The following is a 23,944-nucleotide window of genomic DNA, read 5'->3' on the forward strand; positions in this document are numbered from 1 at the left end:
CTGTTGATAGTTTGTTGGTTCTTTGCTTCTGTGTATGTTTTTAAACTTAACTTGTGTCATACTCTATATGTAATTTTCGCCGCTTTTCTCCCCCGACTGTATGTTGAGAGCATTCTCTCACGTTGAATTTTTTGGGAAAATGTTGTCTTTGTCAGCTGCATAATATTACCTGTTTGATTGTATAGTAATGTAACCATGGACCTGATATATCAGTTTAGTTCTTTTTTTAAGGAATAAACCTAAAATTATTGCTTATTGGTGCCTCTGTTTTGTAAAAAAAAATTATTATTTTTTACTCAGCAGGTGTTTATTGAGAACCTATGTACAAGCACTGTTCGAGACTTAGAGTAGCCTTTGATTTTGGTGAAAACTCCTGCCCTCCTGGAGCTATCTTCTGGTTATTTGTTCTGTAGTAATAATTTGACTTCATATATATGAAGCCTAAACAGTATTTTCATAATTTTATACACTTAGAAGTTTGGTCTAAACTCTATAATGTAATCATTCCATTTTTTATTCTATATCTTTTTTTTTTTTCCATTTGGGATCATTTAGTAATGGATACTATTTATTGAATTGCTTTTTTAAGCAATGTTTTAAAAATCTTATAATGTAGAATTGTAGTTTTTCTCTTATATAATTATGGGATAGTACAGGGGAATAAGAAGAAAAAGAAACAATTGAAAAAAGTTTTTCTAAAATAGGCATTAAAAACTGAAAGAAATTTTACTGATTAACATATTGTTGACCTACAATGTTAGTTTCAGGTGTACGTCATTGAGATTCAGTATTTTTATACTCCACTTAAAGGCATTGTGAAACATTGTGTCTGTTGCTTGTGCCCTGCAATCATCCCCGACCCTGTATCCTGTCCCGCTCCCCTCTGGTGACCGCTGGTCTGTTCTCCGTGTCTGAGTCTGTTTCTGCTCTGTTCTATTCATCTGTTTGTTTTAGTGTTTAGATTCCACGTGTAAGTGATAGCACAGGGTATTCACCTGTGTCTGACTTATTTCAGTAAGCATGACACCCTCTAGTCCATGCACGTTGTTGCAGATGGCAGGAGTTCATATTTTATGGCTCAGTAATGTTCCAGAGTGTGTGTGTGTGTGTGCGCGCTCAGTAATGTTCCAGAGTGTGTGTGTGTGTGCGCTCAGTAATGTTCCAGAGTGTGTGTGTGCTCAGTCATGTTCCAGAGTGTGTGTGTGTATGTGTGTGCACTCAGTAATGTTCCATAGTGTGTGTATGTGTGCTCAGTAATGTTCCAGAGTGTGTGTGTGTGTGCTCAGTAATGTTGCAGAATGTGTGTTCAGTAATGTTCCAGAGTGTGTGTGTGTGTGTGCACTCAGTATTGTTCCAGAGTGTGTGTGTGTGTGTGTGTGTGTGTGTGTGTGCGCTCAGTAATGTTCCAGAGTGTGTGTGTGTGTGTGCTCAGTCATGTTCCAGTGTGTGTGTGTGTGTGCTCAGTAATGTTCCAGAGTGTGTGTGTGTGTCTGTGTGTGCACTCAGTATTGTTCCAGAGTGTGTGTGTGTGTGTGCTCAGTCATGTTCCAGAGTGTGTGTGTGTGTGTGTGCGCTCAGTAATGTTCCAGAGTGTGTGTGTGCTCAGTCATGTTCCAGTGTGTGTGTGTGTGCGCGTGCTCATTAATGTTCCAGTGTGTGTGTGTGTGTGTGCTCAGTAATGTTCCAGTGTGTGTGTGTGTGTGTTCCAGAGTGTGTGTGTGTGTGTGTGTGTGTACACCGTTTTTTAGCCGGTGTTCTGTTGATGGACACATAGGTGGCTTCCATATACTGGCTGCTGTAAATAACGCTACTGAGAACATTGGGATGCATGTATGTTTTTGAATTAGTGTTTCTGTTTTCTTCAGATATATCACTTAGGAGTAGAATTGCTGGATCATATGGTAAAACTGAAAGAAATTTTAAGAGACCCTCCTGTTCTTCCTCTTCGTTGTAAGGTGAAAAAGCTGAGTTTTCTTGAGGATAAGTGGCTTGTCCACTGTCACATAGCTAGTTTATTAGAGTCTGTATAGACACAACAGTCCAGCACTCTATGATATGTAGTCTGTATTCTTTTTGAAACATTACTTGCATTCAAAAAAGTGTCTGGACCTATGTGGGAGACAGTGAAATATGGTAAAATGTGCAAAATTAAGATAACTTTTTAGACTGCAGAATCTTTTTTCTTAGACACGAAAGTTTTCCAAAATTTAAGAAAAATTCTGCATTGAGTGAGGTTATAGGGTATAAATAAGACTGTTGGCTCCGTAAGGTGAAGCTCTGTGGTCTTCTTCATATCCGATCTCCCCGGGTCTGTTTGGCACTGTTATTTCAGTTTGTATCTTTGTGATGTTGTTGGAAAATATTCTTCAAAGCATCTTTAACCTGTCGCCTTTGTTCTCTTTGCTTTCAGTTGCCCTGCTTCAGATCTACATACTAATTGTCTTTCGATCAACTGTGTTAGTCTTCTTTTTGTTTTCATAGTTAAGCCTGTGGAGTTTTGTTGTAATAGCTTGTACAGCATGCTTATGCAACATTGATTAAGGAGTATCACAAAGATTTAAAGACCATACTGACAAGTACAAATAGTCACCATAATTAGAATTAATGATTTTTTATATTTTCTACAGTGAAAATATAGAAAATAACTCTACTTACAGCAGTTTTTGAAAACTAGAGAAAGTTGGTAACATTTTTAAAACAACTTTATAATCTTTTTGGAGGTGTGTGTGTTTGTGTTTGTATTTTTCCTCTAGTGTTGTCAAAAAGGTATTTGTTGTTTTGGTGATTTCATTTGTTCATGCCTTTAAACCTCCTCGTGTTCTAATTTTAATGTTAACTGGTTTTAATTCTTGCTGTTGAGTTGCTAAATCCTGTCTGACTCTGCGACCCTGCGGACACTAGGCTCCTCTGTCCTCCACTTTCTCCCGGAGCTTCCTCAAATTTTTGTCCATGGAGTTGGTGATGCTGTCTAACCATGTCACCCTGTCGCCCCTTCTCCTTTTGCCTTCAGTCTTTCCCAGCATCAGGGTCTTTTTCAGTGAGTCAGCTCTTTGTGTCACGTGGCCAAAATATTGGAGCTTCACCTTTAGCTTCCGTCTTTCCAGTGAGTATTCAGGGTTGATTTTTTTTTTAGGATGGACTGGTCTGATCTCCTTGCAGTCCAAGGGACTTCCAAGTCTTTTTCCAGCACCACAATTCGAAAGCATCGATTCTTTGGCACTCAGCCTTCTTTAGGGTCCAACTCTCATGTTCATATGTGACTACTGGAAAAGCCATAGCTTTGATTACATGGACCTTTGTCAGCAAAGTAATGTCTTTGCTTTTTAATATGCTCTGTACGTTTGTCACAGCTTTCTTTCCAAGGAGCAGGCGTCTTAATTTCATGGCTGCAGTCACCGTCCACAGTGATCCTGGAGCCCAAGAAAATGAAATCTGTCACTGCTTCCTCTTTCCCCCCCTTCTGTTTGCCATGAAGTGGTGGGATCAGATGCCATGATATTAGTCTTTTGAATGTAGAGTTTCAAGCCAGCCTTTTCACCCTCTTCTTTCACCCTCATCAAGAGGCTCTTTAGTTCCTCTTCACTTTCTGCCATGTGAGTGGTATCATCTGCATGTCTGAAGTTATTGCTCTTTCTCCTGGCAGTCTTGATTCCATCTTGTGATTCATCCAGCCTGGCATTTTGCGTGATGTGTTCTGCATATAAGTTAAATAAGCAGGGTGACAGTATATAACTTTACATTCATAGAATCATAGAAAAAAACAAGAGAATTTCAGAAAAACATCTACTTCTGCTTCATTGACTACTCTAAAGCATTTGACCATGTGGATTACAACTGTGGAAAATTCTTAAAGAGTTGGGAATACCAGACCACCTTACTTGTCTCCTGAGAAATCTGTATGCTAGTCAAGAAGCAACAGTTGTTCATAGAACTAGACATGGAACAACTGACTGGTTCAAAACCGGGAAAGGAGTACAAAGCCGTATGTCACCTGCTTATTTTAAGTGTTTTTACATTTAATGACAAATGAAGGAAAAGAGCAAATGCATGTAATGCAGATTGGTATAATGGAAAGAATACTGGATTTGGAATCACATGTTTATGTTCTGTTTTGCTCCTTACTCTTGGAGAAGTAACTCATATTTGTCCTCAAATCTCAGCTTTCACATTCTTTTCTCAGTAAGATATTTCATGACTCCTCCCTGCATTCCCATCCAAATGAAGTGTTTTCTATTTTAGACTTTCTTTAGTACTTAAACTTTTTCTTCAAAACACTTTCTGTCTCTTGAAATGATACATTTCTTTATTTGTCTACATTTGCTTATTTGTTCTTCCTCCTTGGATTACAATTCAGAGGAGTAGGGCTTGTATCCATTTCATCACTACCTCCTCTGCCTTTGGCACAGGGCAGACATGTGATAGGCTGTCCATAAATATTTTTTCAGTAAATGAACTACTCACCACTGTCTATCATATACCAAGTTATTTCCTTCACAGCTATAAAACTCTGCAGCCTCACCTCTTACAGAAAGCCTTCTTTGAGAAAATCAGGACAAGAGATGTTCCCGTACTACCTCCTTATATATATATATAGGACTGTTGAGTGTACAAAATTGTACGCTAACTTTTCTCTTGCTTCTCACAACTCTGAAATATCAGGCTGCTGCTGCTGCTGCTAAGTCGCTTCAGTCGTGTCTGACTCTGTGCGACCCCATAGACGGCAGCCCACCAGGCTCCTCTGTCCACAGGATTCTCCAGGCAAGAACTCTGGCCTAGACTAAACGATCCTACAGTCAGGACTGTGTGTTTTGACGTATATCTGGCTTAGTGCCTCGCACATACATATCTGACAAAGACAAAAAATAAAACAAGTTCCAATTAGTACTTTTTTTGAAGTGACATTTATAGAAACTTGGCATTTTTTAGTGGCATTTTAAAATCTCCTTGTTTTATTGAGAATATTCATTTATCAATAAAAACTGAGTTTATGGAATAAATTCTTAGTCATTTTTATTTAGTCATTTATTCGTGTTCTGGTTAGGGTAAAACATTTGCCTGAGATCTGAATTAGTTTTGAGAGACAAGTGTATATGGACGTAATCTCTTTCCAGTAAATCTTGCAGCTATTTCCATGCCTACATATGTTAACATTTTTATATTTGGCTTCCAAATGACAAACACAGATGGCTGTAGTCTGAATTTCCAGCATGTTTTAGAATAAATGTTTTTCCAGTAATAAAGTGTATCATTTCAGTATCAGATGATTAGCAATTGAATAGAGTTTCTGATTTTTGCTTATCTGTCATTTTTCAGGTTTAAGATAAAAAATAACTTTGATAGCTATTTATGATGTGATCTTGTTTTCTTTATCATGTTTTTACAAAACATATTTTTCTGAGAATTTAATTTTGATGTTTGTTTGGTTTTTCTATTTGTTTTGTTTAGTGGAGTAGAGAGATTAGAGGGAATATTTTATGTTTTAATTCATTTAATTACCACTTTGAATTCTGAGACCATGAAACTTTTTTAGGTAGTGGATCTTTTATATCATCTTAGTTCTTAGGTTCTGTGGAACAGTGCTTAAAATGATTCCTCAGTGTTAACTTTTCTGTAAAAAAAATGCATTATCTTTTTTTCACTCAACCTTTATTTATTGAGTACTGCTCTAGGTTTTGAATATATAGCGGTGAACAAAAGTTCTTAGCTTCATGGAGTTTACCTTTGGGTTAATTGTTGAGAAAAAATAATATGACTTCATTTAATCAATAACATAGAATTACTGAAACAGTGTTTGGTAATTTTTTGGTCTTAGAAGTGATTAGTTCTAAACACAGTAATAAAACTGTTTTACTTTTTATTCCATATCTTTTATTAACTTTTTCACTAGGTTCATTTAATAATGGATATTGTTGTCTCAGACACAGGTTTGTTTGGTTTTTTAAATCTTTTTATAGTGCATAATTTTAACAGAAACTTGCTTTTGTTATGTATTTGTGCGTATAAACATTAAGTATAAATTTTATATATAACCCTACAGAGATGGAATTTTAAACAGAATCTTCATCTTTGTCCTGATATCCTTTGCCATCTGAATATGTTTTTAAATATCAAGAATGTATTAATACCTTTTTGCTTTTGCATTCTTTCTGAGGGATCCTTTTAAAATGATATGCCTAGACTTCTGATTCTATTTACAGATAATGTGTAATAGTGTTTCAGTTGGTTTATTTTTAAGAATGAATCTCCTATCCAAAGTAGTTTAAATGCATTCCAGCAGCTTAATAATGTACAAATAGAGGCAACTAGTCTTGCATCTGTTCCTTAAGCAGATAGCAGAATAACCGAATAGTTGCTAAACAGCTGAGGAAAAATTTTAAATGTGATGTATTTTTATGTTGTACAAGGTCAGTGATTAGCTATTTCTCACTTATTAATTAGATGTTTGTTAAATAAATAGTACTTATCTATTAACTTTTCTTTATCTACAGCAAACAAAAGTATAACATATGCTATCTATTATTCTAATATCTGTCACATAATTAGATAGTTAATGACATCAACATTATCAAGATTTCTTTAATACTTTATATCGTAAGGCATTTACTGACCATCTTTGTAATTGTTCTAATTTATATATTAATATGTTCATCTATTTCCTCTTTTTAAGGCAAAAGGGCTTACACTTGTTCTTATGCTTTTCTCTCACTGGGTTCAAATTAAATTTAGGAAGTGTTAATAGTTGCTTCATATAAAATTAAGAAAATTTACTGCAGCAAAAAGGAAATTTCATGTGAGCATAAGGAAAAGTAGCTGTAATCTCTAGAGATAGACCAAAGTTGTTATGGTTATATTCTTCCAGTGTTTACCCATGCCTATATATATGTTATTAAAATTTAAGGTAGATATAATTGTTGAAGGCTATGAGCCTGAGGCTGCTCTTATCTTTGTTAAAAGAGATGCACATAATTTTCCTTTTACTAAAAAAGGTTATTTTATTATACCTACTGCTGTGTCATAAACATTTATTAATAATGATTTACATTAATATTTTAATATTAATAATGGTTTACATTAGTATTATTTTAATTAATCCAATATTGGCCAAAGTGTGTAATCTATATTTCTGATTTAGATAGTGATGAGATATTTTAGGTGATATGTTGTTGATCTAGTATTAAATAAATAACAGTAGATAGTATTGTTAAAAAAAAAAAGGTTAACTACTTTCCAGGTTTCTTTAAATCTGTCTGCTTATGACAAGTCAAAGTCTGTCTGGTACTAATAGAGTCTTAGCACCCCTCTAACACTTGTCTGTTTCTCTTAGAACCTTCATCAATGTCTAGCTAAAATTTTAATAATATAGTTGTATTTTATATTGTATTCATTTTTGTTTCTATTTTTTTTAATCAAATGACATTGTCTTTTAATTTATGTCGAGGATTCAAAGTCTCCTTTTGAAATAAATCTGAATAAGAAAAATACACTAGTTAAAACATATTAAGTAAATGGTAAGTCTAGGTGACAACTGGAATATGGCAAAACCCTGAAGGTGGAATGCAGATGGTTAAGGGCTGGGGGGCACTGTTGTTTGATAAAACAGTATTGATAAAAATATTTATATAGTTTTTTCCCGCTATAAACAAGGCTGCATTGATCATTTGTGTAGCTAAAGCTTTTTGCATGAAATAATTACATTTACTAGAATATGTAAGTAGAATTTGCGGAAATTCCACAGAGCAAATGTATTTAGATTTCCTGTATTTTCATGTAATCTCATATCCAGAGATTATAGTTTTACTGAACAATGAATGAGGGCACCTGATTTTAGTTGTTTTTATTCTCCCCAACTCTGGGCTAATTTCTTTCTTTAGACATGATGTTTTCAGTTCTTCTCAACATTTGAATAGCATTCATTCAGAAATACCTGCCTTCTTTGCAATTCAGCAGTCATTCTTATATTAAAGACAGTATCCATTGTCCTTTATTTTGTCATCATTTTAGTGATGGGTTGATCCTTTAAAGAAAATTACTCCAAAGCTACTTATTTCTTAGTGGTGATAAAGAAAAATTATCTTTGACAATAATGATTTTTTTTTTTTTCTGTAGCTTGCCCAGTTTCGACAAAGGAAAGCTCAGTCTGATGGGCAGAATCCTAAGAAGCAGAAAAAAAAGAGAAAAACTTCAAGCAGTAAACATGATGTGTCAGCATACCATGCTGTAAACATTGAGCAATCACAGAGTGATGAGATGTGTGTAAATAATTCTCAGAGATCAGGAGCAGCCGTGCCTCCTGAGTCCACAATAACGAGAACTTTACACAGTGGAGAAATAGTTAAATGTGACCAGGTCTTCTCTGTTGAAGTAAGTATTCATCCCGATTTATAAATACTAGCATTCTAAGTATAAAGTTATTGTAATGACATCACTCATTAATATCCTGTGTGATATTTGTGAGCTTGATTCAACACACATTTATTGAACAACTGTAATACACCAAAGATTGAGCACGAAGGATACAAAGATAAATATGATAGTCTCTGTACTTTAGGAAGGTCAGTCTAGTGGGGAAGGTAGACGTAAGACAGGTTGGATAGTCTGATGAGAGCCGTGCTAACAACAATGCATATGGTACCCTAAAGTGCCATGATTTGGGGGAATGCCCAAATTAGTCTAATGTGTCTTACTTGGGAAAGTTTCCTGGAAGAGATGATAGAACCAGGTCTTGAATTGTGAGTTAAGATTAGCTAGATGCAAAGAAGTAGGACAGACAACATCTGTGCTAAAGAATCAGCTTTCTCAAAGACATGAACCAGTGTGATGTGTTTTGGAATCCTTAAGTAGTTTAGTTTTAAATGGATATCCAAGTGACCCCGAGAAGGTGGTGGTAAAGGTGTGGGGGAGATTACACCTGGCCCATAGGAAGTTTTCCTCAATAAATGCTCATTTTCCTCCCCCCATTAATGATGGAATTTCCAAGAACAAGGAGATGAGGGAGAGGTTAAGAGTGGACTGGGTGGGGGTGGAATGGTGGCACTCCCACTAAGACGGAGCGTAGAGAACTGAGGGGTGCTGAGGAGGAAGAGTGTTGGCCAGGGCGTATGATGATGGTGGTGTGGGCTGTGCGCTGGCGTCCTTAGCTGGGAATAGGATTTAGAGGCATAGGCTTCAGTCAGGAGTCAGAGGTGTATGTCATAGGGGTTTGCTGTTCAGCATAGGAGTGGGTCTTACTGAGTTTTTCCTGCTTAGAGTTTCTTGAGCATTTTGGATACGTGGATTAATGTTTTTCATCAAATTTGGGAAGTTTTCAGTCATTACACCTTCAAATGCTCTTCCTGACCCTTTCCTCCTTCTGCGTCTCCATTATGCATATGATTGTTGCACAGATCTTTGATGATCAGTCACCTTATCTGTTTATTTAATTTACTTACTTGGCTGCAGCACGCAGCTCTCCACTTGCATCTCACAGACTCCAGGGTGCACGGGCCTGGCTGCCTCACAGCACGTGGGGTCTCGGTTTCCCTGACCGGGGGCTGAGCCGTGTCCCCTCCATCGCCAGGCAGGTTCTTAGCTCCTGGACCACCAGGGAAGTCCCTGTTCTTTTTTAAAAACATTCTTTTTTTTCCCTCAAACTGGGTAATTTCAGTTGAACTTTTTTGAAATTTGCTGATTCTTCTTCCTCCTCAGATCTGCTGTTAAACCCCTCTAGTGAATTTCTGTTATTTTACTTTTAGCTTCAGAATTTCTGTTTGGTTTTTTATATGTTCTTTTTTTTTTAATATTCCCTATTTAGTGAGACATTGTTCTTACAATTTTCTTTAGTTTTTTAAGCATTGTTTCCTCCATTTATGTGACTTTTTAAGAAATATGTAACTTAAAATCTTTGTCCAATAAGTGCAATATCTATGTTTCCTTAGGGACAGTTTCTACCGACTACTGTTTTTCTTGTGTATGGGCCATATTTTCCTTTTTCTGTATAATTTTTTGTTGAAGTCTGAATCTTTTATGTAATAAAATATGACAACTGTGGTGCTTGATTTGATTTGAAGAATATTTTCATTTTCTGCTGGACAAATCAATACTTGGACCCTTCACTGGAATTTTAGCATTTCAGGTGCAGAGTGTCTTGTTCACCATTTTATCCTCAGCAGCACAGTTTTTCGTACACAATATGCGTTTAATCAGTAGTCCATTTAAAAGACTTTAGTGAGTGAACAAACCAAGAGGGCATACATCATGAAAGTACATTAGATGTAAAAGAGGGCCACGTAAGTCAGTTACAGGATTTTAGAATAGGAGCAAGCGTATTATTTCTGTTCCTGGCATCAGTTACTACATCACTGAGGAGATGGTCTTGTAACTTGGTCTTGAGAGCTGAGTAAAAGTTCTGTAAGTGTAGGTGAGACGGGAGACAGTGATGGTTCATATTTGGTTGTTTATGGGTTTTGGTTTCTTTGGTTGGTGAGTTGTTTTGTTTTTTGGGGGGTCATTGGACAGGTACTGTGTTATCTTTCCCCATTTTGAAGGAATACTCTTCAGACTTCAGTGTGTATACAGATCATGTGTGTGATCTTTTTAAAATGCAGATTTCTAATTCAGCAAGTCTGAGTGGAACCCATGAGTCAAAATTTTTTTTAATTGATGTATAGCTAATTTAAAATGTTGTGTAGTTTCTGGTGTACAACAAAGTGATTCAGTTATACATATATATACATATATATTTATGTATACTTTGTAATATTTTTTCCACTTGTAATTAAAGTTTAATAAACCATTAAACTTGTAATGGTTTATTACAAGGTATAAAATATAGTTCTATTTTTTTTATCTATTATTGTATCTGCTAATCTCAAACTTCTAATTTCTCTCTCCTGCCTTCTTTGGTAACCATGTTTGTTTTCTGTGTCTATGAGTTTGTTTCTATTTTGTAAATAAGTTCATTGTGTCATTTTTAAACTGATATCATATGATTTTTGTCTGACTTGCTTCTTTTGGTGTGATAATCTCCAGGTCCATTCATGTTGCTGCAGATGGTATTATTTCATCTTTTATGGTTGAATAATATTCTGTTATCTGTGTGTGTGTGTGTGTGTGTGTGTGTGTATCGAATTCTTTCTCCATTCTTCTGTTGACGGACACTTACGTTGTTTCTGTGTCTTGGCTGTTGTAGATAGTGCTGCTATGAACATTAGGGATGCATGTATCTTTTTTAGTTAGAGTTTTCTTCAGATATATGCCCGAGAGTGTGATTGCTGGTTCATATGGTAATCATCTAAGTATTACGTTGGCTATGGATTTGTCATAAATAGCTTTGATTATGTTGACATCTGTTCTCTTTATATCAACTTTGATAAGAGTTTTTATCATGAATGGATATTGCACAAAAATATATACATATATATAAATAAACTCAAAATGGATAAAAGACCTTGAATATTAGACTGGGTACTAGAAAACTGAGTAAAAAGTAGGCAGAAACTGACATAGATTGTAGCAATATCTTTTTCGATCTGTTTCTTAGAGGAATGGAAATAAAAGCAAAAATAAGCAAATAGAACCTAATTAAGCACAGGAGCTATTGTGCAGGAAAGGAAACCATAAACAAAACAAAAAGACAAAATACAGAATGGGAGAAAATATTTGTAAATAATGTGACCAATAAGGGAGTAATATCCAAAATTTATAAACAGCTCATTCTGCTCAATATCAAAAAGACAAACCAATTGAAAGCTAGGCAAAGGACTAAACAGACATTTCTCCAAAGAAGATTTATAGATGGCTAAGAGGCACATGAAAGGATGCTCAGCATCACTAATTATTCAGTTCAGTTCAGTTCAGTCGCTCAGTCATGTCCAACTCTTTGTGAGCCCATGAATCGCAGCACGCCAGGCCTCCCTGTCCATCACCAACTCCCGGAGTCCACTCAAACTCATGTCCATCGAGTCGGTGATGCCATCCAGCCACTATTATTAGAGAAATGTAAATCAAAACTATAGTAAGATATCACCTCATACCAGTCAGAATATAGCAAATTATAATCACTTAAGCTTATGAATCTGTTTCTGTTTTGTAAATAATTCATTTGTATCATTTTTGGGGGGTTCTGCGTAAAACTGACATCATATCATATTTGTCTTTCTCTAACTTCGCTTAGTATAATAATCTCCAGGTCCATCAGTGTTGGCATAGAGGGCATTATTTTTTTCTTCTTAGTGATTGAGTAATATTCCATTACATATATGTACTTTATTTTCTTGGGCTCCAAAATCACTGCAGATGGTGACTGCAGCCATGAAATTTTTTTAAAAGATGCTTGCTCCTTGGAAGAAAAGCTATGACCAACCTAGACAGCATATTAAAAAGCACAGACATTACTTTGTCAACAAAGGTCCATCTAGTCAAGGCTATGGTTTTTCCAGTAGTCATGTATGTATGGATGTGAGAGCTGGACTATAAAGAAAGCTGAGCACCGAAGAATTGCTGCTTTTGAACTGTGGTACTAGAGAAGACTCTTGAGAGTCCCTTGGACTGCAAGGAGATTCAACCAGTCCATCCTAAAGGAAATCAGTCCTGAATATTCATTGGAAGGACTAATGCTAAAGCTGAAACTCCAGTACTTTGGCCACCTGATACAAAGAGCTGACTCACTGGAAAAGACCCTGATGCTGGGAAGGATTGAGGGCAGGAGGAGAAGGGAATGACAGAGGATGAAATGGTTGGATGGCATCACCGACTCAATGGACATGGGTTTGGGTGGACTCCAGGAATTGGTGATGGACAGGGAGGCCTGGCATGCTGCAGTCCTTGGGGTCACAAAGTCGGACATGACTGAGCGACTGAACTGACTGACCAGATCTTCTTTATTCATTCCTCTGTCAGTGGACGTTTAGGTTGCTTCCCTGTCTTGGCTGTTGTCACTGCAGTGAACATTAAAGTGTGTGTATCCTTTGAACATGGTTTTCTGCAGTTAGATGCTCAGGAGTGGTACTACTGGATCTTATGGTAGCTCTATTTTTAATTTTTTAAGGAACCTCCATATGGTTCTCCATAGTATCCATACCAACTTACTTTCCCATAAACTGTATGAGGGTTCCCATTTCTCCACACACTCTGCTACATTTTTTGTTTGTAGACTTTGTGAAGATGGCCATTCTGACTGGTGTGAGGGGAAGGAATAGATAAGAGAGTTTGGGATTGACATGTACAGTCCGCTACATTTAAAATAGATGACCAACAAGGACATACTGTATAGCACAGCGAATGCCACTCAATATTCTATAATAACCTAAATGGGAAAGAGCTTGAGACAGAATGGATACGTCGGTTTGTATCAATATAACTGAATCACTTTGCTGTATATCTGAAACTAACACAACATTTTTAATCGACTATAATCCAATATAAAATATTCAAAAAAATTTATAAAACAGAATGGGTATTGAATTACATCAGATGCTTTTTCTGCATCTGTTGAGATGATCATAGTTTTTTGTCTTTTTTCTGTGATGTGGTGTATCACAGTAATTGATTTGTGTCTGTTGAACCAACCTTGTGAACCTGGGATGAATCCAACTTAAACATGGCGCATGGTCCTTTTTAATGTGTTAGTGGGTTTGGTTTGCTTGTTTTGTTGAGAATTTTAAAATTTATGTTCATCAAATGTCAGTTCAGTTCAGTCGCTCAGTCGTGTCCAACTCTCTGTGACCCCATGGGCTGAAGCACACCAGGCCTACCTGTCCATCACCAACTCCTGGAGTTTACCCAAACTCATGTCCATTGAGTTAGTGATGCCATCCAACCATGTCATCCTCTGTCATCCCCTTCTCCTCCTGCCCCCAATCTTTCTCAACATTTCAGGGTCTTTTCCAGTGGATCAGTTCTTTGCGTCAGGTGGCCAAAGTGTTGGAGTTTCAGCTTCAGCATCAGTCCTTCCAATGAATATTCAGGACTGATTTCCTTCAGGATGGACTGGTTGGATCTCCTTGCTGTTCAAGGGACTCTGAAGAGTCTTCTCCAACACTACAGTTCAAAAGCGTCCATTCTTCAGTGCTCAGCTTTCTTTATAGTCCAACTCTCACATCCATACATGACCACTGGAAAAACCATAGCCTTGACTAGATGGACCTTTGTTGGCAAAGTAATGTCTCTGCTTTTTAATATGCTGTCGAGGTTGGTCAGATTTTTCTTCCAAAGAACAAGCGTCTTTTAATTTCATGGCTGCAGTCACCAATCTGCAGTGATTTTCGAGCCCAAGAATATAAATTCAGCCACTGTTTCCACTTTTTCCCCATCTATTTGCCATGAAGTGATGGGACTGGCTGCCATGATCTTAGGTTTTTGAATGTTTAGTTTTAAGGCAACTTTTTCACTCTCCTCTTTCAGTTTCATCAAGAGGCTCTTTAGTTCTTCTTCACTTTCTGCCATAAGGGTGGTGTTATCTGCATATCTGAGGTTATTGATATTTCTCCCGGCAGTCTTGATTCCAGCTTGTGCTTCATCCAGCCCAGAGTTTCTCATGATGTACTCTACATATAAGTTAAATAAGCAGGGTGACAATACACAGCCTTGATGTACTCCTTTCCCTATTTGGAACCAGTCTGTTGTTCCATGTCCAGTTTTATCTGTTACTTCCTGATCTGCATACAGATTTCTCAAGAGGCAGGTCAGGTGGTCTGGTAAGAAATTTTCCAGTTTATTGTGGTTCACACAATCTAAGGCTTTGGCATAGTCAATAAGGCAGAATTAGATATTTTTCTGGAACTCTCTTTGTTTTTCGATGATCCAACAGATGTTGGCAATTTGATCTCTGGTTCCTCTGCCTTTTCTAAATCCAGCTTGAACATCTGGAAGTTCACAGTTCACGTATTTCTGAAGCCTGGCTTGGATAATTTTGAGCATTACTTTTGCTAGCGCGTGAGATTAGTGCAATTGTACGTTGGTTTGAGCATTGTTTGGCATTGCCTTCCTTAGGAATTGGAATGAAAATTGACCTTTTCCAGTCCTGTGGCCACTGCTGAGGTTTCCAGATTTGCTGGCATACTGAGTGTAGCACTTTAACAGCATCATCTTTCAGGATTTGAAATAGCTCAAGTGGAATTCCATCACCTCCACTAGCTTTGTTTGTAGTGATGCTTCCTAAGGCCCACTTGACTTCACATTCCAGAATGTCTGGCTCTAGGTGAGTGATCACACCATTGTGATTATCTGGGTCATGAAGATCTTTTTTGTACAGTTCTTCTGTGTATTCTTGCCACCTCTTCTTGATATCTTCTGCTCTGTTAGGTCCCTACCATTTCTTTCCTTTATTGAGCCCATCTTTGCCTGAAATGTTCCCTTCGTATCCCTTGGGCAAGGCAATTCAACAGAGGTTTTGGCCTGTAATTTTCTTTTTTGTTTCTTTGTCTGGTTTTGGTATAAATGTAATGGTGGCTTCATAAAATGACTTTGGGAGTGTTCCCTCCCTTTTAATCATTTGGAAGAGTTTGAGAAGGATTGGTATAAATATTTTGTTTACCAGTTCCCCAGTGAAGCCATAGGGCTTGTTTGCAGGAGTGTTGTTTTGTTTTTTCAATTAAAAGATACTGTTTGACTTCTGGAGATGAGTCTATCCAGATTCTCTCGTTGTCTTGATTCAGTTTTGGTGGGCTGTATGATTCTAGGGACTGGTCTGTTCTAGGTTGTCCAATTTGTTGGCATATAATTGTTGATAGTATTAAGGTTTTTTGTGTTTCTGTGGTATCAGTTGTTATTTCTCGTCTTTAATTTCTTATTTTATTTGGGTCCTTTCTTTTCTTGCTGATCCCTGCCAGAGGTTTGGCGATTGTGTCCTTTCAAAAAAATGGCTCTTGGTTTTATTATTTCTGTTTTTAAAATTTCTCTTTTATTTATTTATAATCTTTACTGTTTCCTTCCTTCTACTGATGTTAGGTTTTGCTTTTCTTCTTTTCCTTTTTCCTTTAGGTGGTAGGTTGTTTACTTGAGAAATTTCTTGTTTCTTTTGAGGAAGACGTGTCACTGTGAACTTCCCTCTTAGGACTGCTTTTGCTGTATTTTGTAGGTTGTGTGGTTATTGTATTTGTATCGAGGTATTTTTTTACACTTGATCTTAGCCAAAAGGCCAAGAAGTGATGTCTCAGGTATTTTTAATTTCTTCTTTGATTTCATCACTGAGCCATTGTTTTTCTTAAACAGTTTGAAGTTTATGTTTATGTTTGGCTGCACTGGGTCTTCACTGCTGTGCAAGGGCCTTCCCTCCTTACAGTGAGTGGGGGCTCCTCCCTGGCTGCAGTGTGTGGGCTTCTCACTGTGGTGGCATCTCTTGTCCCAGAGCACACACAGGCTCAGTAGTCGTGGCACACGGGCTTAGTTGCCCTGCGGCATGTGAAATCTTTCCTGGAGCAGGGATCAAACCGGTGTCCTCTGCATTGGCAGGCAGATCCTTAACTCCTGGATCACTGGGGAAGTCCATTGGTTTTTTAGTAGCATTTTGTGTTGTCGTTACTGTTGAGTGCTAAGTCGTGTCCGACCTTCTCGACCCTGTGGGCTGCAGCACGCCAGGCTCCCCTGTCCTCACTGTCTCCCTGAGTGTGCTCAGACTCACGCCTAATCATCTCATCCTCTGCCCTGCCCTTTTCCTTTTGCCTTCAGTCTTTCCCAGCACCAGGGACTTTTTCAGTGACTCAGCTCTTCACATAGGTGGCCAGTGAATTGGAGCTTCAGCATTAGTAGTATTCACGGTTGATTTCCTTTTAAGATTGATTGGTTTAATCTCCTTGTAGACCAGGGGACTCTCAAGAGTCTTGTACAGCACCACTGTTCCAAAGCATCAATTCTTTGGCACTCAGCCTTTGTTATGATCCAGCTCCACATTCGTACATGACTGCGGGAAAAACCATAGCTTTGACTACATGGATCTTTGTCAACAAAGTGATGTCTCTACTTTTTAATATGTTATCTAGGTTTGTCATAGCTTTCCTTCCAGGGAGCAAGTGTCTTTTACTTTCCTGGCTGCAGTCACCGTCCACAGTGATTTTGGATTCCAAGAAAATAAAATCTGTTACAGCTTCCACTTTTTCCCATTCCATTTACCATGAAGTGACGGGACTGGGTGCCATGATCTGAGTTTTTTGAATGTTGAGTTTGAAGCTAGCCTTTTCACTTTCCTCTTGTACCCTCATTAACAGGTTCTTTGGGGGCTTCCCTGGTGACTCAGTGGTAAGAACCCACCTGCCAATGCAGGAGACACAGGTTCAAACCCTGGGTGGGGAAGATCCCCTGGAGAAGCGAACGGCTACCCACCCCAGTATTCTTGCCTGGAGAATCCCATGGACAGAGGATCCTGGCGGGCTACAGTCCATGGGTCCACAAAAAGTCGGACATGACTAAACAATTAAGCATGCAAAAGGTTTTTTAGTTCCTCTTTGCTTTCTGCCATTAGAGTGGTATCATATGCGTATCTGAAGTTGTTGATATTTCTCCCAGCAATCTTGAGTTTATGTTGTTATTCATTCAGCTTGGCATTTCACATGATGTACTCTGAATATAAGTTAAATAAGCTGGGTGACAATATAGCCTTGACGTACTCCTTTACTGATTTTGAACCAGTCCATTGTTCCATGTGCAGGTCTAACTGTTGCTTCTGACGTGCATGTAGCTTTCTCAGGAGATAGGTGTTGGGATCTGGTATTCCCATTTCTTTAAGAATTTTTCACCATTTGTTGTGATCCACACAGTCAAATGCTTTAGTGTAGTCAGTGAAGCAGAAATAAATGGTTTTATGAAACTCCCTTGCTTTTTCCATGATCCAGCAAATGTTGGCAATTTAATCTCTGGTTCCTCTGTCTCTTTGAAACCCAGCTTGTACATACAGAAGTTCTCAGTTCACATACTGCTGAAGCCTAGCTTGAATGATTTTGAGCATTACCTTGCCTAGCATATGAAATGATTGCAATGGTATGGAAGTCTGAACATTTTTTGACATTGCCCTTCTTTGGGATTGGAATGAAAACTGACCTTTTCCAGTCCTGTGGCCACTGCTGAGTTTTCCAAATTTACTGACATATTGAGCACAGCATTTTCACAGCATCATCTTTTAGGATTTTCAATAGCTCAGTTGGAATTTCATCATCTCCAGTAGCTTTGTTTGTAGTAATGCTTCGTAAGGTACACTTGACTTCACACTCCAAGATGTCTGGCTGTAGGTGAGTGACCACACCATCATGGTTGTCTGGGTCATTAAGATCTATTTTGTATAGTTCTGTGTATTCTTGCCACCTCTTCTGAATCTCTTCTGCTTCTGTTGGGTCCATACCATTTCTGTCCTTTATCATGCTCATCCTTGCATGCAGTGTTCTCTTGAGATCTCCAGTTTTCTTGAAGAAATTTCTAGTCTTTCTCATTCAATCATTTTCCTCTGTTTCTTTGCATTATTCACTTAAGAAGGCTTTCCTATCTCTTCTTGCTGTTCTCTGGAGCTCTGCATTCAGTTGGGTGTATCTTTCCCTTTCTCTGTTGCCTTTCACATCTCTTCTTTCCTCAGCTACTTATAAAGCCTCCTCAGACAACCACTTTGCCTTCTTGCATTTCTTTTTCCCTTGGGATGGTTTTGGCCACTGCCTCCTGTACAGTGTTATGAAATTGTATCCATAGTTCTTCAGGCATCCTGTCTACTAGATCTAATCCCATGAATCTATTCATCACCTCCACTGTATAAGGGATTTGATTTAGATCATACCTGAATGGCTTAGTGGTCTTCGCTACTTTCTTCAGTTTAAGCCTGAATTCTGCAATAAGGAGCTCTTGATCTGAGCCACAGTCAGCTCCAGGTCTTTTGCTGACTGTATAGAGCTTCTCCACCTTCGGCTGCAAAGAACATGATTCGTGTGGTTTCAGTATTGACCATCTGGTGATACCGTGTGTAGAGCTGTCTCTTGTTTAGTTGGAGGAGAGTGTTTGCTATGACCGATGTGTTCTCTTGACAAAATTCTTAGCCTTTGCCCCATACACTGAGGCCAAACTTGCACATTATCCTGGGTATCTCTTGACTTGTTACTGCATTCCAGTCCCCTGTGATGAAAAGGACATCTTTTTTGGTGTTAGTTCTAGAAGGTCTCATAGGTGTTCATAGAACTGTTCAACTTCAGCTTCTTCGGCATCAGAAGTTGGGGCATAGACTTGGTTTACTGTGATTTTGGTTGGTTTGTCTTGGAAGTGAACCAAGATCATTCTGTCATTTTTGAGATTGCACGCAAATACTGCATTTCAGATTCTTTTGTTGACTCTGGGGGTTGCTTCATTTCTTCTCAGGTATTCTTGTCCACAGTAGTAGATATAATGGTCATCTGAATTAAATTCACCCACTCCCATCCACATTAGACTGATTCCTAAGATGTAGATATTTGATCTTACCATCTCCTGCTTTATGTCAGCATATCGTTTAGTCTCCCTTTATTTTTTTCTCTTTTATCTTTCTGTGGTTGATTTTTAGTTTCATGCTGTTGTGATAAAAAAAAAGATGTTGTTGATTTCTAATTTCATGCTGTTGTTACTACAAAAGATGATAAATAATTTCTATCCTCTTAAATACGTTTAGGCTTCAGTTGAGTTCAATTCAGTTGCTCAGTCATGTCTGACTTTTTGTGACCCCGTGGGCTGCAGCACGCCAGGCTTCCCTGTCCATCACCAAGTCCCGGAGCTTACTCAAACTCATGTCCATTGAGTTGGTGATGCCGTCCAAACATCTCATCCTCTGTTGTCCCCTTCTCCTCCCACCTTCAATCTTTCCCAGCATCAGGGTCTTTTCAGATGAGTTGGTTCTTTGCATCAGGTGGCCAGAGTATTAGAGTTTCAGCTTCAGCATCAGTCCTTTCAATGAATATTCAGGACTGATTTCCTTTAGGATGGACTGGTTGGATCTCCTTGCAGTCCAAGGGACTCTGTCCCTTGTCCAAGGTTACCATGTGTCTTAGTATGTGGTCTGTCCTAGAGAATGCTTGTATGTGCTTAAAAAAGAATGTGTAGTCTGATTTTGGAGATGCAATGTCCAGAAAATATCAATTAAGTCTACTTGTTCTGTTGTGTCATTTATGATCTCTATTGTGTTTTGGTTTTCTGCCTGGAAGACCTGTCCATTGATGTCAGTGGGGCATTAAAGTCTTCTATTATTATATTCCATCAGTTTCTCCATTTATATCTGTTAGTATTTGTTTTATTTATTTCGGTGCTCCTATATTGAGTGCATGTATGGTTTGTATTTGTTGAATGAAAAAAGGAAATATCTAGGTCTCTTTTCTCACTTGTAAAATTAGATTCTTAGACAGTGAAAGCAGTGAAAATTTGGATTTTCTCCTTGACTCTTCTCAGTACTTCTAAGCTGAGGGAAGCTTGGAAAAGCCACTCACTTCTTACCCAAATACCAGGGACAACAGTGTTAATAACAACAGAAGTTTGTAATTTTCTTCAAGTTGTTACTATTTTTCTAGCACTAAGGTTGATGATTCTTTATCTTAAAGAAATTGAACTTTTTTGAGTAATAATTTAGGACTATTTTATTTAAAAGAAGTATAGGAATTAGAAGGATGATATCTTATTTGGTCCTCTTTCCTTAGAAATGATTTGTAGTATGTGAAAAATCTTGTGTGAAAGTACGTCTTGATACTTTTATACTTAGAAAATTGTCTAGTGATAAATTTTAGATGTTATTTAGCCATAGTGATTCATAATCAGAGTAGAATTTTTAAAATATTGAGTAATTTTTTCTTTGTTTTTAGTGATTTTTTTGAGTTTTCTTTAATAAGTTACCAATAGTAATGGGCTAATAAAGTAAAGTATTTGGAAGGGGAGTTGTAGAAAGATCATAAATAATCAGTTTTTGCTTTCTTTTTTAGCCGGAAAGTGAAATTTCAACCACAGCAGATGATTATAGTTCAGAGGTAAGAATAAGTAGCATTGTGATTGACATTTTATATTTTTAAAAATTATTGCTGATTATTAGTTTTTTATTACTTACAACTCACATGCTTTTCTTATTTTATAAATATAATAAAAATTAGCATAGTATAATGTAAATAACCTAGAAAACTTGAAGTTTATGTTTTCCTGACTTTTTTTTCAGATTATTAATTAAAGTCTTAAATATCTTTGAGTAACATGGTCCTTAATTAGATGGAGACCTTGTTTTAGTTTCTAGGGAAGTGTTTGAAATTGGGTTTTGTTATAAGGTTATATTTAACACAGTAAACCTTTCATAATATAGGCTATTTTATTTTGTGTAATTTTTTTACAAATGCTTGAATTCTAGTTAATTATATAAATCCATTTATTGAAATTAATGTTGCAATAGTGACTTTTAATTTAGGTGATAAAGGCTGATATGGGCATTGGGCACTTTAGGAGATACTTTCTTTATGTGTTAATAAATGTGTTGTTTATCTTTTTCCTTTAGACATGTTTGTCATTTATTTTTGGTCCAATATTTGAGGACATGGAAAACTTTCTTACTCTGAATGGCTGAACAACTCAGCATATTCTAGAAGTTTTTTTTTAATGGAATGTATTTATTTGATAATTGCTTTATGGAATTTTGTTGTTTTCTGTCAAGCCTTGTATGAGTTTTGATTTATCATAGTTGTCCAACAAAAAAAACTTCATGTTCTTAAATGAACTTATTACTGTTTTAGGTTGCTAATGGGAGTAAGAACTGTTACATTTCAAAAGCTTAAGGTAGTTGGAAGCTGGGAATATATTTATTAGTGATTCTCATCAGGAAAATAACTAACCAGTGTTAAATAAATAAATTATTTCCTAATTTAAGCTACATAAAGTTGCCTTTATAGGTAATATCTCAGTTTAAATTACAGGTTGCTATTCAGAGAATCTGCCCTGTGACTTTAAATATGGATCTTAAATATGAAAACATTGCTTTTCTCTTCTATAATACCTTACTTCTTAGAGCTTGTCTCTCAATTGAAAGTTTAACATGGTTCAATGCTTGAACCACTGGAGACTTTGGGGCAGCCTAGGATTCCACAAAGTGCATTTTTTTCTTTATCAGTTCAGTTCAGTCACTCAGTCGTGGCTTTGTGACCCCATGGACTGAAGCATGCCAGACCTCCCTGTCCATCACCAACTCCTGTTGTTTACTCAAATTCATGTCCATTGAGTCGGTGATGCCATCCAACCATCTCATCCTCTGTCATCCCCTTCTCCTCCTGCCTTCAATCTTTCCAGCATCAGGGTCTTTTCAAATGAGTCAGTTATTCACATCAGGTGGAAAAAGTATTGGAGTTTCAGCTTCCAGTGAAACCCAGGACTGATCTCCAGGATGGACTGGTTGGATCTCCTTGCTGTCCAAGGGACTCTCAAGAGTCTTCTCCAACACCACAGTTCAAAAGCATCATTTTTTGGTGCTCAGCTTTCTTTATAGTCCAACTCTCACATCCACACATGACCACTGGAAAAGCCATCGCCTTGACTAGATGGACCTTTGTTGGCAAAGTAATGTCTCTGCTTTTTAATATGGTATCTAGGTTGGTCATAGCTTTCTTTCCAAGGAGTAAGCATGTTTTAATTTCATGGCTGCAGTCATCATCTGCACTGATTTTGGAGCCCCCAAAAATAAAGTCAGACACTGTTTCCACTGTTTCCCCATCTATTTTCCATGAAGTGATGGGACCAGATGCCATGATCTTAGTTTTCTGAATGTTGAGCTTTAAACCAACTTTTTCACTCTCCTCTTTCACTTTCATCAAGAGACTTTTTAGTTCTTCTTCACTTTCTGCTATCAGGGTGGTGTCATCTGCGTATCTGAGGCTATTGATATTTCTCCCGGCACTCTTGATTCCAGCTTGTGCTTCCTCCAGCCCAGCGTTTCTCATGATGTGCTCTGCATATAAGTTAGATAAGCAGGGTGACAATACACAGCCTTGACGTACTCCTTTTCCTATTTGGAACTAGTCTGTTGCTCCATGTCGAGTTCTAACTGTTGCTTCTTGACCTGCATACAGATTTCTCAAGAGGCAGGTCAGGTGGTCTGGTATTCCCATCTCTTGAAGAATTTTCCACAGTTTATTGTGATCCACACAGTCAAAGGCTTTGGCATAGTCAATAAATCAGAAATAGATGTTTTTCTGGAACTCTCTTGCTTTTTCGATGATCCAGCAGATGTTGGCAATTTGATTTCTGGTTCCTCTGCCTTTTCTAAATCCAGCTTGAACATCTGGAAATTCACGGTTCACATATTGCTGAAGCCTAGCTTGGAGAATTTTAAGCATTACTTTACTAGCGTGTGAGATGAGTGCAATTGTGTGGTAGTTTGAGCATTCTTTGGGATTGCCTTTCTTAGGGATTGGAATGAAAACTGACCTTTTCCAGTCCTGTGGCCACTGCTGAGGTTTCCAAATTTGCTGGCATATTGAGTGCAGCACTTTCACAGCATCATCTTTCAGGATTTGAAATAGCTCAACTGGAATTCCATCACCTCCACTAGCTTTGTTTGTAGTGATGCTTCCTAAGGCCCACTTGACTTCACATTCCAGGATGTCTGGCTCTAGGTGAGTGATCACACCATTATGATTATCTGGGTCATGGACATCTTTTTTGTACAGTTCTTGTGTATTCTTGTCACCTCTTCTTAATATCTTCTGCTTCTGTTAGGTCCATACCATTTCTTTCCTTATTGAGCCCATCTTTGCTTGAAATGTTCCCTTGGTATCTGTAATTTTCTAGAAGAGATCTCTAGTCTTTCCCATTCTATTGTTTTCCTCTATTTCTTTTCACTGATCATTGAGGAAAGCTTTCTTATCTCTCCTTACTATTCTTTGGAACTCTGCATTCAAATGGGTATATCTTTCCTTTTCCCTTCCCTTCTTTTCACAGCTATGTGTAAGGCCTCCTCAGACAGCCATTTTGCTTTTTTGCATTTCTTTTTCTTGGGGATGGTCTTGATCCC

General features: G+C 37.6%; 1 protein-coding gene across 8 annotated transcripts in view; it reads left to right on the top strand.

The window, feature by feature from the left end:
• AKAP9 (A-kinase anchoring protein 9) overlaps positions 1–23,944 on the top strand; it is a 162,655-nt gene that overhangs the window by 14,976 nt on the left and 123,735 nt on the right. For all 8 annotated transcript variants that reach the window (XM_043462561.1, XM_043462563.1, XM_043462564.1 and 5 more), the window contains exons 2-3: positions 8,107–8,361; positions 20,883–20,927. In XM_043462561.1, the coding sequence (XP_043318496.1) occupies positions 8,107–8,361; positions 20,883–20,927 (300 nt within the window). The remainder of the gene's footprint in view (positions 1–8,106; positions 8,362–20,882; positions 20,928–23,944) is intronic.

Source organism: Cervus canadensis, chromosome 3, assembly GCF_019320065.1.
Source record: "Cervus canadensis isolate Bull #8, Minnesota chromosome 3, ASM1932006v1, whole genome shotgun sequence".
Lineage (NCBI taxonomy): Eukaryota > Metazoa > Chordata > Mammalia > Artiodactyla > Cervidae > Cervus > Cervus canadensis.